This window comes from Cheilinus undulatus, linkage group 10, assembly GCF_018320785.1.
Source record: "Cheilinus undulatus linkage group 10, ASM1832078v1, whole genome shotgun sequence".
Classification (NCBI taxonomy): domain Eukaryota; kingdom Metazoa; phylum Chordata; class Actinopteri; order Labriformes; family Labridae; genus Cheilinus; species Cheilinus undulatus.
Window position 1 is genome coordinate 28,149,070 of NC_054874.1, and position 14,426 is coordinate 28,163,495.

Genomic DNA, 14,426 nt, shown 5'->3' on the forward strand with positions numbered 1-14,426 from the left:
CCCCAACAGGATAAGTGGTGTAGCTTATGGATTGATGGTTTTACAATAAACATTAGCAACATTCGTCACTATTTGACAGCTGTGTTTGAGAACTTAGGATCCTTCAAGATAGCATTGTGGTGAGACTTTTACAATCTGACTTTTAAAAACTTTTAACATGGCAAACATTATGAAATGTATGTTATACATTTCACTGCTGAGCACTGACAGCTCTGCCGTGGATGCAAACCCAGCCCAGCATCATCCCAGCTACCATCTGGTCAGACCTGCTTTCGTGCACTGAGGGGGATCAATATATTCCTTGGTTGGAACCTCATGCTGGCACAGCATGGACATAAAAGGAAATATAAACCCTGCTGAAATCAAAAGTTTGCTGCATCCAGGAAAAAAATCTATGATATTATAGTTTCATCTGCTAGAACGCAGAGATCAAAGTCATTATTAAACTCAGGAAAATATGAGCTTATATAAGCACATTTTATTTTTGTTTTTTTGTTTTGTTATCTTTGAGGGATTGAAAACTCTGTTTAAATGTACAGGGATGTTTAGATACTGTAAGAAGCTGCTATAAACCCACAAACCTGCCCTTATTCTTACTACTGTTGCAGTCCTCTACTATGTGACTTTAAGTATTGAACGTCCAATTCCCAACAGTGTACCAAATCTATTTACATATCGATTTCCTAAGTCCTCCTCCCTCCCTTCCTCCACCCACAGCTTGGTGTCCACAGGGAGTCCAAATGCAAACACAGCCGGTCAGAGGGGAATGTGACACATTCTGCATTCATGAGAAAATTAATAGATATATTATTATTCAGCGTTGTGCTTCTGTGTATAAAAAGTTGCATGCAAAAGATGAAAATATACTTTTCTGACATTAAACAAAATGAGTTCATTTGTTTCTGCTACAGCTGTATTTTTTATTTGCGTAAATGTCAAGTTTTCATTTTTAATCTTGGAATGAAAGTTTATCCCTCTGACATTCAAACTGATTCATACCTAAAACTTACAGTCTCACAACAAAGTGAAGATTTTAAAGTTGAAGTGGCTCAGTTGCTAGTCAGCTGCTAGTCAGCAATAGGAAGGTTGTGGGTTTGATCCCCAGCTCCTACAGTCACATGTGGATGTGTCTTTGGGCAAGACACTTAACTCTTTTTGCTGCCACTGCCTTGTCGGTGGCATGTAAATGGGTATGGAAGCATACGAATGGGATTAGCTAATACTGATGGCCAATTCTCCATAGCAACCTCTGCCATCAGTGAGTGAATGGGAGTGAATGAGTTGGTGTGAAAGTTTCCAATCTATTTATTACTAACCTAAATACTTTAAAATATTTTAAAACAATACAATTTCCGTCATTTTTTCATGTGAAAGCACTGAAAAGTACAAAAGCTTCAGAAACAACAGATCTACAGGTATACTTTTCACCCAAAACTTCCCTGATAAAAAGAAGACTGCAGCTGAGGTAAAGAGAAAAGAAACTACAACCTCTTTGTTAAAGGAACACTTTTAATCTAATAGTCACTGGGGGGGTCTTTCACCAATTGTCGTTAAAAAGGTATTTGCTTTACAAGCCTCTTACATAGTTTTTAAGATTCTGACACTCAGTTTTCTTGTCTGTTGATTTTCTTTTTAGCTGAGAAAATAATTTCTAGAGAACTCTAAAGAACATTTGCATGCTGATATGCGAGGATAAAATGTTTAATTTTGTACTCATTAGCACTCAGATGTTCTAGAATAAGAAGGACAAAATAAAGTATATTTTTAAATTGCATTTTACAGCATTCTATCGATTCAACACCTTTATATGGTGCAGTTTTAACTGAAGCATGCTGTGTTTGATGTTGGCTGCAATATGTAAGTTATAAATATTTATTTAGGAAGTGTAGGTGTTCTGTCATTTGACATGTATTTAAAACAATAAAAACAGATCATCACAAACGGGTATGTGATGTGCACATACCCGTTTACATGATCTACTGTCATTTAACCCCCAGACCCTATTGGATTGGCAGCAATCCTAAGCAGTAGGTAATATGTTATTTACAATATCTCAGGAAACATGAGATGGATCTCTATAGAGTAAATTGTTATCGGAAGCTCACCTTTTTGTCTACCTAGGATGGCGTTCTTATCGCTTTCAAAACATTTTTAGTCCAGCCGCAAAGCGCAATGTTTATTCAGAGCTTTGATACAACAAATCCACGCTACTAAATCCATGATATCGTGACTATTTATTATGATTTTTGTGATAAAAACTATGGAAACAGAAGTAGAAGACAACTTCCAGTAAGCCTGTTGGCCAATAGTGATGCTCCAGTTTCTTCTTCTATTGTTTTCTTGGCTATAGTGACCAATCAGGGCCAGAGACAAGACTGTCATCTGCAAGTTTGAAAAGGTAAGAAAAAATAGTTCTTTATGGCTCGCATAATGAAAAGAAGGACCTGTGCTCCTAAGATGGGATTCAGGCGCATATTACACACTGGAATACGACACTGATTTTCCAGAGATAAATGACAGTGATCATTTCTGTTATGTGCTTATCAGAAAGATTGTTTTTGTCTTATAGATAAGGCCTGTAGGAAATAAATGCAGGAAATATATGCCATTTTTAAAGTGACTCTCAGATGAAAAAGGTTAGAGATCCTTGCTGTATAGGAATTTCAGTGAGCAACACTGCAATAAATGAAGTAGAGGTTTGAATCATACAGTAACTGAACCACTGTTACCTTCACTGCTGCATTGATGTACAATTATTCATTAACACAAGTGAAAGTGCAAACAGGCTCTAAATGTTCCTGACAGATCCAGCTCTGAAAATATCTCTCAGCCATTTAATTGCCTCAACATTACCCAGTTCATGCCCACCAGGAAACACATTACAATTACAGCTGTAAGATTTTATAACAATTAAAGTTGACTGAAAATTGCCCTTTTCATTGACTTTTTTGTCTCCTTTAGTATTTCTCATCCTTTTTCACCCTCAGTGCTCCTCAAGAGACAAGGAAGAGACAGGGTTAGATAAAAACACTCTTCCTGCGTCCTCTAATGCTGGACGGAGGCCAGAATGGAGAGCAGTGATTGGATAACAAAGATAGTTCGAGTCCAATAACAGAGGCCGTGTCGCCAACAAGCCCCGTCAGACAGCAAAGGGTGACCTTAAATTAATTGCTGCTGCTGAGCCGGACACGGGTCAGCAGGGTGTTTTTGTAATCTCTAAGTATGGGTGTGTGTGTGCATTCTTTATAGACATCCTGCTCCATTGCTTTCCATTGTTTGCTCTCCCCAAGTACTGTTTCTAATAGCAAATAAACAAGTTTGATATAAGTAAACATGAGTTTCAACAACTGTTCCCAAAGGACAAATTCTCCACTGTTATCTGAAAAATGAGCATCACTTTCACGCTTTGATAAACTAATTAAAAAGGTGTTTCTTCTCTTTTACCTGGGGGGCTACAGAGGAAAACAAGAGATAGAGTGAAGAAGAGAGTGAGGGAGAAAAAAGGCAAACAGATGAGGAGGAGATAAAATCTCCTTGTCTATCTGCTTTGTGAACGCTCTTTGGGGTCTGACTGTTTGGCCTGTGAAGGCACTAGAGGATGACAGAGAGGAATGATGGAGGGATGAAAGAAATGGAGGAGGCCTCTGGGATGATGCAGAGATAGAACGGATTCACCATCCATAAAATTAATTATTGAAAACATGGGCAATCATATTATTGTGGATGTAGCTGAGGAATGGAGAAGATAAACAGGCTGCCTTCAGTTTGAATGTCAGAGAAAAAAGCGCAGTGGCTTGCGGGAGAGAAAAATATCTGGAGAGAAGAGGGCTATTGACTATCGCTTACAGACTGAATATTCATCACTGCCACAGAACCATTACACACACACTGCAGCATATGCACACACACACTTAATTCTGAAAAGCTCCAAAAGAGGATGTTTTGTGAGGCAGTTGCTGGCAGCTAATTTTTTAAGGGAACACTGTGAAGGAAAATAATAAAACGGCCTTTGAAGGCAGCTTGAAAGCAGAGGAGCATTTAAGGACAGCACACACCAAGAAAGCGACATTTATTTCAGGTGAAAGTCACTCATTGTAAACACCTGAATACATTTATATGAAACCTTCTCAGCTTGAGGCATGCTCACAATTCTTACTGTCATAGAAAATTAAAAGCTCTCTATGACAGAATGCACGCAAGTTACCTGGTTGGAGGGAGCACAACTACACACAAAATCTGCTGTAATGGGACATTTTGAATAATAATAATAATAATAATAATAATAATAGTATTAATAGCTTTGACTTATATAGCGCCTTTCATGAGACCCAAGGTTGCTTTACAGAGGAGTGGAAAACAAGACACAACACAAAAGACAAACACTAAGTTGAGTGTATGTAGGGGGCAGGTTTAGGAGAGACTGTAAGCTGTGGTGAACAGGTGGTGCTTGAGGAGTTTTTTAAATGTAACATCAACCCCAAAGTCAAAATATTCAGCTCTAAATAACAGCAAGTTTTAACCATGCTATAAGGTATTCACCTGGTCCTTTTGACAAGACTAAAATTTTTGTTCTTAATAATAATAATTAATGATAATTTGACTTTTTTGGCAAAAACACAACAAAAACCCTTTAATGTCAAAGTAAAAACAGATTTCTACAAAGTCATGTATATTTAAGAAAAATATATAATATAAAATAAGTATTCAGTAGCAGAAGTATTTCAGAAGTATTCAGAAGTATTATTATTATTATTTTTTTTACAAACCTGCTCTTGCTCTGTCAGGATGCACGAGGATCGGCGTGAACAGCCCATTCAAGTCTAGCAAAAATTCTCCATTGACTCAAGAACATTCACCTTGCTGTCTTTAAACCATTTCTGTGTAGCTTTTACTGTTCGCTTCAGGTCAATGTCTTGCTAGAATATAAATCTTCGCAAAAGCTGTAGTTCTCTTGCAGACTGAATAAGATTGTCCTCCATGATTTTACTATATTTTGCTGCATTCATTTTACCCTCTACCTTTACAATCCCTCCAGGGCCAGCTGCCCAGAAGCATCCCCACAACATGATGCTGCCACCACAATGCTTCACAGTGGGGATGGTTTGTTTGTGGTGATTTGCAGTGTTTGGTGTCCCTCAAACATTGAGCCTTTCTGATGGCCAAAAAGCACCATTGTGGTCACATTAGACCAAAGACCTTCCATTCTACCTCAAAACCTCAAACATGGCTTCAGGCTAACTCTAGTCAAGATTTACCATGAGTTTTCTTCAACAGTGGCTTTCTCTTTGCCACTCTCCCATAAGGCTTTGACTGATAAAGAACCCATGCAACATTTGTTGTTTGCAGAGTCTCTCTCAGCTGCTGAAGCTTGTAACTCCTTCAGATTAGTCCCATGTTTCTTGATGGCCTCTCTCCTACTTGCATGGTCACTCAGTTTGTGCGGACAGTCTGATCTAGGCAGATTTACACATGCACCATATTCCTTCCATTTCTTGATAATAGATTTAACTGAACACCGGGGAGATGTTTATTGCCTTAGAAATGTTTTTGTATCCATCACCTGACTTGTACTTTTCAAAAACCTTGCCAGTTGCCGGTTTTGCAGGCTCTGCAAACCAGATGCGGACAGGACAGACATGGACCAGCCTTAAATTGTTGGGCTCGTCCTGGAATTAAAACGCATGGTCCAGTGGAACTTCTTGTATGGTGTCAGAAGCTACTTTGGTTGGCCTGGTGGATCACTTGTGCAGCTCGGGTGGAGGGTAGCGAGTCCGGAGGATCACCTGCACAACCCATGCTGTGAGCAGCCAAGCCGGTGTGTGGATGTTCAGTAGGCTGCACCAACAGCAGCTGATCTAGCCTCTGCTGGCTACCACACAACGGGAAGAAGTCCTGGTGAGTGTCCGGCTCCACTGTTACTTGCGACTCAGTAACTTGATACCGCTTCACTGTGCCGATAATCCTTGTCGGCATCCTGAGGATTTCTCTCTGTGAGCATTTCTGTGGATATTACTGTGACTCTCCCGCTCCGGGTGTGAGGCTAAGACCTAACTTCAAGTCTCCCGGGTCCCTTCTCTGTGGCAGATTGGCACTGGATAGACCATGATGCTGCTACTCATGGTGCTGTGTTTTCTATTCTTGCATGATCATGCCACAACCGCCTGCAGCGCTATTGCGGGGTGCACGTCATTGCAGCGGGAGTGCTCTGCCTGTCAATTGTAGTTTCTCTCGCTTTTGCATGAACACTGCAGGCGTATTTCCCTTCACTCTTGGCGGCTTGTCTATATTGACTCTGGATATATTCAAATGGTTGCTTAAAGACAGTGAGTCACTGCACTCTTACTGCACTCTACTTATTATGAAAAATCATTTTTACCTTGCGCTGCCTCTTCTGCTGCACCCTCCCCACCTGCTCAAGCAGCTCACTTTGAAAATAGTAACAATAAGTGCAAAATCCTTATACTGTTGTTATTGCCATCAGGAAATGTTGAATCAAACCCTGGACCTGACACTCCTGTAAAGTGTTTTACACCTGCTGATTTTAAATTATGATCTGGTCTTAGGATAATACATATTAATGCAAGGAGCATGCTTTCCAAACTGGACATGATAAAAATCTGGATCAACTCAACTAATGCAGACATCGTTGTCTTATCTGAAAGGTGGCTTAAAAAGTCTGTTCATGATAAAGACATTTCTATTGATGGTTATAATGTGTTTCACACAGACCCCCAAAGAAAAGGTAGTGGGTTGGCAATTTATATTAAGTCCAACTTTGGTCTACAACTGTTGTTTTCAGAGTCTGTGAGTAAAGAGCTGGATCTGTTGGCCCTTGATGCAGAGGTGTCCAAAGATCACCATATTATGCTGGTGGGATGTTATAGGCCCCCATCTGCTCCGAGTTGTTCTCTGAACACTCTTGTAACGTTTCTGTCTAAACTGAAATTCAAGGAACTTGTGTTGGCTGGGGACTTAAACTGGGACTGGCCTTCTCCAGCTTCTGAGGTGTTTAAAGCCCAATGTGATGTTTTAAATTTGACAGAGTTAATTCAGTCACCAACAAGGCAAAAATTAAAATGTCCACAAAAATCAACACTGACTGATTTGGTTCTGATAAGTATTTCTCATAAAAATATGTCTCTTGTCCTTTTTCCAAATGATGTCAGTGATCACAGTGTGATAGGTGTTGTTTGGGACACAAGGGTACTGAAGAGTATCCCTCATTTTATTGAAAAATGCAATTTTAATGAAAAAAAGAGGCTTTCTTGCATTGCTTTCTTGCTTTCACTGCTACATAATAAAGAGGAACTGCAACTGAAAGCTGCCCGTCTGTTGCTGGGTGTAGCTGAGCAACACTGGTCTACTTATTTCACCGCATTACTGACTTGATTGAGAAAATGAATGGTTTGCAGGTGGGTGAAGCAGGAAGAGAATGGCTGGTTTTGCAATTGATCAATGTCAAGTGTTCACCTTCTTCCACTAAAAAAGGTTCCTCTTCCTCTTACTGACCAGGTGCTGCTGTCAGATGAGGAGGGTGGGTCAGTTTGATCTTCTGTCAACTTGAGCACACATCACGGAGGAGGACCACACACAGAATTTACAACCCAATTCTTCTGGCTTCTGTCTGTTTGACACATCACAATCCCTTCCTTCTTTTCTGCAGTCATACACACATGTGTATATATATATATATATATATATACACACACACACTCACACAGGAGGATGACAGACCTGGCCTCTTGGCTCACCTTCAGTGTCAGAGTTAATTAAATGTTTTTGCACTGTCCCGGACAGAGGCATTCATTAATCTGAGGCTGAAGGGTGTGTGTGTGAGTTTGTGTCTTCTCAATGAATAAAACAGGATCAGAACCATGTATCTCATCTTCTACATCTCCTCTCCTCCCCCGTCATTATCCACTTATATGAAATAGTGTTATTGTTTTCATACAACAGCACCTGATGGATTAAACAAAGCTCTCCCATTTTTTTCTTTTTCATTAAAGCATGCTGTGAAATGACTGATAAGAGAAGCCTCAAATTCTATTCTCTCTATCTGGATTTAAAGCCCTTTTAATTCTTCTTTCTTTTTTTAGCATTTTTCCTCTATAAACATAACCTGTGGACTAAAATGAACCCATTAAACTCCCAGCGAGGCCACATCACCACACAGTGACTCACACTACAGAGCGGAGAGACAGAAGAAAAATGGGGAGAAAGCTGACACAGTATGTACTGTAATTCAAAAACATCCATTTTGCTCCTTTTAAAGGGAAAACTGAGTGTTTGCTCATTCGTTACATCGGGGTCAACACCAGTGCCTTACTCATACTTATACATGCGCTACTGAGATTTGTGGCTTTCATAAGTCATGTTAAACCATTTTCTGAACAAACATACCAAAAGATTGTTGAAATTTACATCAAGAGAGCAACACTTCCTAAAAACTGACTCAGGTTTTTACAGTTTGACTTCAAAAAGATGATTTAAAACGCCACTTCTTTTCTTCTGTGGTGTTTTTTTGAACATTTAAATTTGTAATTTTATGAAATAAATTCAATTGTGTATTATCTTTTATGTCTTGAGGGAGCATGAGTTTTCACATGTAGTCTACATGTCTTTTGTGGACCTAGAGGAGACTAATGATTGTGTCCCTCAGAGGGTCATGTGAGGGTACTGTGGGAATATGCAGCCCCAGGTCGTTGTGTCCGGTGATCAGGTCCCTGTATAACCAAAGATATAGTTTTGTCTGCATTCTTAGCACAAAGTCAGACATGTTCCCAGTGTGTGTTCACCTCTGCCAGGGCTGCCCCTCATCACTGATTCTGTTCGTAATTTTCATCGACAGGATCTCGAAGCTCAGCAAGGGCGAAGAGGGTTTCTGGTTTGGGGCCTCAGAATTCCATTTCTGCTTTTTGAAGATGATGTGGTTCTGTTGGCTTCTTCAGCTGGTCGGGATGAGAGTTAGCACCCCCAAATCTGAGGCCATGTTTCTCTGCCAGACAGTGATGAAGATTTCAATTCACCGGTCAATCTACTTCCCAACCCTCACCTATGGTCATGAACTCTGGGTAATGACTGAAAGAATGAGATCATGGATACAAGCAGCTGAAATGAGTTTTCACCTGAGGCTGTCTGGGCTTAGCCTTAGAGATAGGGTGAGGAGTTCAGACATCCAGAGGGAACTTGGAGTAGAGCAGCTGTTCCTTTGCATCGCAAGAGAGGTTTGGGCATCTGATCAGGATGCATCTTGGGTGCCTTCCTGTGGAGGTCTTCCAGGCAAGTCCAGCTGGTAGGAGACCTTGGGGAAGACCCAGAATGTGCTGTAGGGATTATATATCCTGTCTGGTCTGGGAACTCCCAGAAGGAGTTGGAAAGTGTTAATTGGGGGGAGGGATGTATGGATTGGCTTGCTCAGCCTGCTCCGGCCATGACCAGGCCCCAGATAAAGGGAAGCAGATGGATGGATGGATGGTTGGATGAGCAAGTTTCTATCACACCCTCACACGGGCTTATATTCTCCTCATGTAGTTTCAATATGTTATATTTTTGTGCAAATAAAATAAGCTATATTGAACTGGAAAGCCTGTGATTTAATTTAGAATAAGCAAACCTTTACCACCAACCCCAACATGTAGGCTGAAATGACTCACTGATGTTATAAATACTCAACCTCAATCAGAGATTTGGCTACGGCTCTCTTTAAACATCAGTTAAATTTGATGGAATCCTTTGTTGTTGCACTCACTAACAAACATGAGAACAAGAACTGTCTGTGTGTTCTTCTAAAGGAGTAAAGTGTTAATCAAATACACTCAATGAATCTGAAACTTCTGGTTTCATGTTTTCTTCCACAAATAGATCCTGATGTAAGTACTGAACCCAATGATGACAATAGCTTCTTGTTGCTGAACAAGCTTACTTTGATCATCGTGTCGTGTTCAGTCATCGAGCTGCAAGCTTTATTATCTCTCTAGTCCACACAGACATCTCTGCACACAACCTCAGACAGGACTGAGAACTAAAAGTGCAAAACAGTGCTTCTTTGTACTCATGTTTTTTTTAGGATCACTGCTGACAGTAGACAAGAGCAATTCGAACTAAAGTAATGCAACAATCCATCTGAAACAACATTTACCGACTACCAAGGGCTTTACTTCCTCATTAAACCTGACAAACTCTTATAAAAACTCAAAGACAAAACTGTGAGTCAAGGACAAATCATTCAGCAATGAAATTATTATACAGCTGAATATCATGTGTACACATCAGAGCTGAATTTTATTACCCAAGTCAGATGTATCAGTAGGAACAGGTTTTCAAATGATTTAAATCTGGAGTCTTTTCTGTGGCTTTACCTTAAAATCATTCATAAATCTCCCTTATTAAAATGATGCTGTCTGAACTCACCGTCTTGTACCGCCTTTTTAGCCTGGCTGGAGTGAGCTTTGGTTCCTGGGTCTCCATGTCTACCAGGATCAGCTCCATGTTCTAAAAGAAAGAAAAAACAAATTTAAATTCTGAGGAGCTGACTCACAAAAGGATTTTGCTACTTTTGCATACACTAACCCTGTGCAAATGAAAGGAAAAAGATGTGTGAAATCCACAGAGCACATTCAAAGGGGGAAATCAACACAAACTACACTGCTAAATAGAAGGTGAACTGGATGTGCCTCTTTTGTTTGCATGTATGTAAATGAGTGAATTCATAAATTTGGAGCAAAATTGCTCCCTTTCTTTGTAAATAAGCCTTGTTTCATACAGTATCTACATCACAAAGACCTGTGATGATTGCCAACAGTAATGATTGTGCTATTTAACACCGTAGAGATCTTGTGTGTTAAATAAGGGATCGAGCTCTCTCTGTTTCTTACTCTCCTTCTCTGTCTGCTGTATTATTACAGTCTGTGTCTTAAGATAAACTTTTTATTTACAACCATATCAGTCTAATTAAAAGCTTCTCAACAGGTGCAGCACAAGGATAAGGTTTTGGCTGGGCCAATGTAATTTAGCTGAGCCTGTGATTATCAGTATAAACTGTTGCCAGTTTTATATTCTAGACTTAAAAGAACTTATCTGAGATGTTAAGAAAACATGTCTTGTCTGGTGTCAAAAAGAATGTAATTTCAAATGTAATTCTCACCAGAAACAGTGTCAGTCACTGTGGATGACAGCGATAAATACAAGGTGGTCATAAATCTTTGAAAAGTCGACCAATGTTTAACTGGGTAAAAGCCGTATCCGTGTCATTCACATTAAGCCCTCTCTCTGTTCCCCCTGGATTAAAATAAAGCTTGGTATGATCGGAATGAGTTCACTCATGTTAGTTTTATATGCCTGTGTAGCATAAAAGGGCATAAAAAGGTCAAGAAAGAATTTTTTCCTCTTAGTTGATTAGTATGGAAAAATAAAATAGGTGGCCTATCCTTAACACCTTGGTTGCTTCGTAGCGTTTATTGAAAGCAGAAATAATACACAGTCATGGATGACAGGATTGGCATCCCTTGAATTTTTACAGAAAATACACCATTCCTCCCAGAAATTCTTGCAATTACAAATGTTTTTGGACAACATGTGTTTACTTAATTTATGTGCATTGGAACAACACAAAAAAAATGAAGAAAAAAGCAAAAATTTGCATAATTTTAAACAAAACTCAAAAATGGTCTGGACAAAATTATTGGCACCCATTTACAACTGTGGGTAAATCAATTTATTTCAAGCATGTGATGTTCATTTAAACTCACCTGTGGCAGTAACGGGTGCTGGCAATAAAGAAATCACACCTGAAGCCAGTTAGAATGTCTAAAAGTTGACTCAACCTTTGTGTTGTGTGCCTGTGTGTGTCACACCAAGCATGGAGAAGAGAAAGGAGAGCTGAGAATTGTCTGAGGCAAAATTGTGGAAAAATATGAACAATTTCAAGGTTTCAAGACCATCTCCAGAGATCTTGAAATCTCTTTGTCTACTGTGCATAATATAATCAAGAAGTTTATAACCCATGGAACTGTGGCTAATCTCCCTGGACATGGACAGAAGACAAAAATTTACAAAAGAATGCAACGCAGGATAGTTGGAATGTGGATAAACATCCTCAGTCAACTTCCACATATATTCAGGTTGTCCTGCAGACTCAGGGTGCAAAAGTGTCAGCTCAGACCATACATCGTAATCTGAATGAGATGAAGCCCTATGACAGGAGACTGAGGAGAACCCCAGACACATAAAAAAAGCCAGACTGGAGTTTGCAAAAATGTACCTGAGTAAGCCTCAATCCTTCTGGGAGAACATTTTGTCGACAGATGAGACTAAGGTAGAGCTTTTGGAAAAGCAGTCATTCTACTGTTCACAGAAAACAGAATGAGGCCTACAAAGGAAAGAACACAGTACCTACAGTCAAACATGGTGGAGGTTCAAAGATGTTTTGGGGTTATTTTGCTGCCTCTGGCACTGGGTGCCTTGACTATGTGAGAGGAATACATTGCAATGTAGTGCCTAGTGTCAGAAAGCTGGGTCAGTGTCAGAGGTCATGGGTGTTCCAGCAGGACCATGACCCAAGCATACCTCAAAAAGCACCAAGAAATGGTTGGAGTCAAAGCGCTGGAGAATTCTGAAATGGCCAGCAATGAGTCCGGATCTAAATCCCATTGAATACCTATGGAGAGATCTCAAAACTGCTGTTGAAGGAAGCACCCTTCAAATCTGAGAGACCTGGAGCAGTTTGCAAAAGAGGAGTTGTCCAAAAATCCAGTTGATAGGTTTAAGAAGCTTGATGATGGTTAAAGCAAGCCATTGGTTTCAGTTATTTTTTCCCAAGGGTGTGCAACCAAATATTAAGTTGAGGGTGACAATAATTTTGACTGGCCCGTTTTTTAAGTTTTGTGTGAAATTATGTCAATTATGTCTTTTTTCCTCAGTTTTTTTGTGTTGTTCCAATGCACACAAAGGAAATAAACATGTGTATACCAAAAAACATTTGTAATTGCAACAATTTCTGGGAGAAATGGTGTATTTTCTGTAAAAATTCCAGGGGTGCCAGTACTTTCGTCCATGACTGTACTGTTGTGATTCATGAACAAGTGGTGCATGTACAGTACGTGAAGGTTCAATAACTTTCAGCACCATGGGCAGCTCGAAGTTAATGAACATATATTGACGAACAGTAGGCATCTGTTCTTCAGCCTCAAAAATGTCCTGCCACTATGATGTCAGATTGTAAAATCTGTCAACCCTTTTAATTCAAGTGAGTTTGTTGTATGATTATGACTTTCTGTGTGTGCGCTCAGGTATGCATGAGTTCATGTCAGTCTTTGGCATTTAATTATCTTAGGTGCTGAGACCTGTGTTTGCTGCTTTGGCGAAATCGAAAACAGTCATGTTATGTTTTAATCATCTGGCAGAATAAACTTAAGTCATCGCCTCTGTTCTCATAAACATTTTCTCTCTCTTGACTGATGTTTGGATGCATGTTTCTGCAGTTCTTGGTCTGATCATTGTGGTTTTCTTTTCTCTGTCTGACTCTATCGCTGTCCTGTCTTCTGTGATCTTGGCACAAAGCCAGTGATTTGCCAAATGGCTAGTGGCGATACAGGCACAAAGTGCACTCAGCTTCCAAGCTTTTCAGACATGCAAGCACGATTAGGATAAGGTGCTAAACAGAGCAGACAGCAGGTGCTAATTCTGCACAATGGTGCATGCCATTCTCTGAGATTTGGCCCAGCTTTTGTAGTCACATGTTGATGTGCCCTGTGGCAAGATGCTTAACCCAACAAAAAACAGTCCAACTTGCAATAGAGAGGTAATTTATTTGCAATGTTTGTGTACTAGACCTTCATCAGGCAAACAGTATGTTAAAAAAGGGAGGACAAATAACATAGGAAGTGGCCACACACCTGCAACCAACTTGTATTCATGACGTCAGATCTCATCAGAAAATTAGCAAAATGAACAACAATCATCATCTTCCTGATTAAGGCTTCTAAACACATAAAATGCAATTTTCAACAAGTATAAAATTAATGATTTCAAATAAGGGGACCAATGTTATTATAGTGTCAGATTTTTCATTATTTTTTTTTACTTTTTTATTTATTTTTTACTTTTTGGGTACAATTTCAGTTTACTTTTAAATTAGGGTGTACTCACACTAGGCCATCCGTGCCGTATTCTAACCGTGCTGAAGCCCATTTGACCCCCTTCCCTGTCCCCCCTTTGGCCCGCATTTAGACTGCTCAACGCATCCAGGCCTAGGCACAGATACGTCACGCGCCGACATCATGACATGAAGCATCCACCGTTGATGACCCAGTATGCATAATTGTTGTTTTTTAGGCTATAAAATAGTTACAGATTTATACGATATCTGATCTGACACCAGAATTAATTCCCCTGACCTGGAATCAGCTACATTAACTATACAGAGCCCA

The 14,426-nt window shown here is 39.8% G+C and overlaps 1 protein-coding gene across 1 annotated transcript in view; it reads right to left on the reverse strand.

Moving 5' to 3' along the window:
* spock1 (SPARC (osteonectin), cwcv and kazal like domains proteoglycan 1) overlaps positions 1-14,426 on the reverse strand; it is a 205,514-nt gene that overhangs the window by 64,290 nt on the left and 126,798 nt on the right. Inside the window, exon 5 of the mRNA XM_041797800.1 lies at positions 10,411-10,491. Coding sequence (XP_041653734.1) covers positions 10,411-10,491 — 81 coding nt within the window. The remainder of the gene's footprint in view (positions 1-10,410; positions 10,492-14,426) is intronic.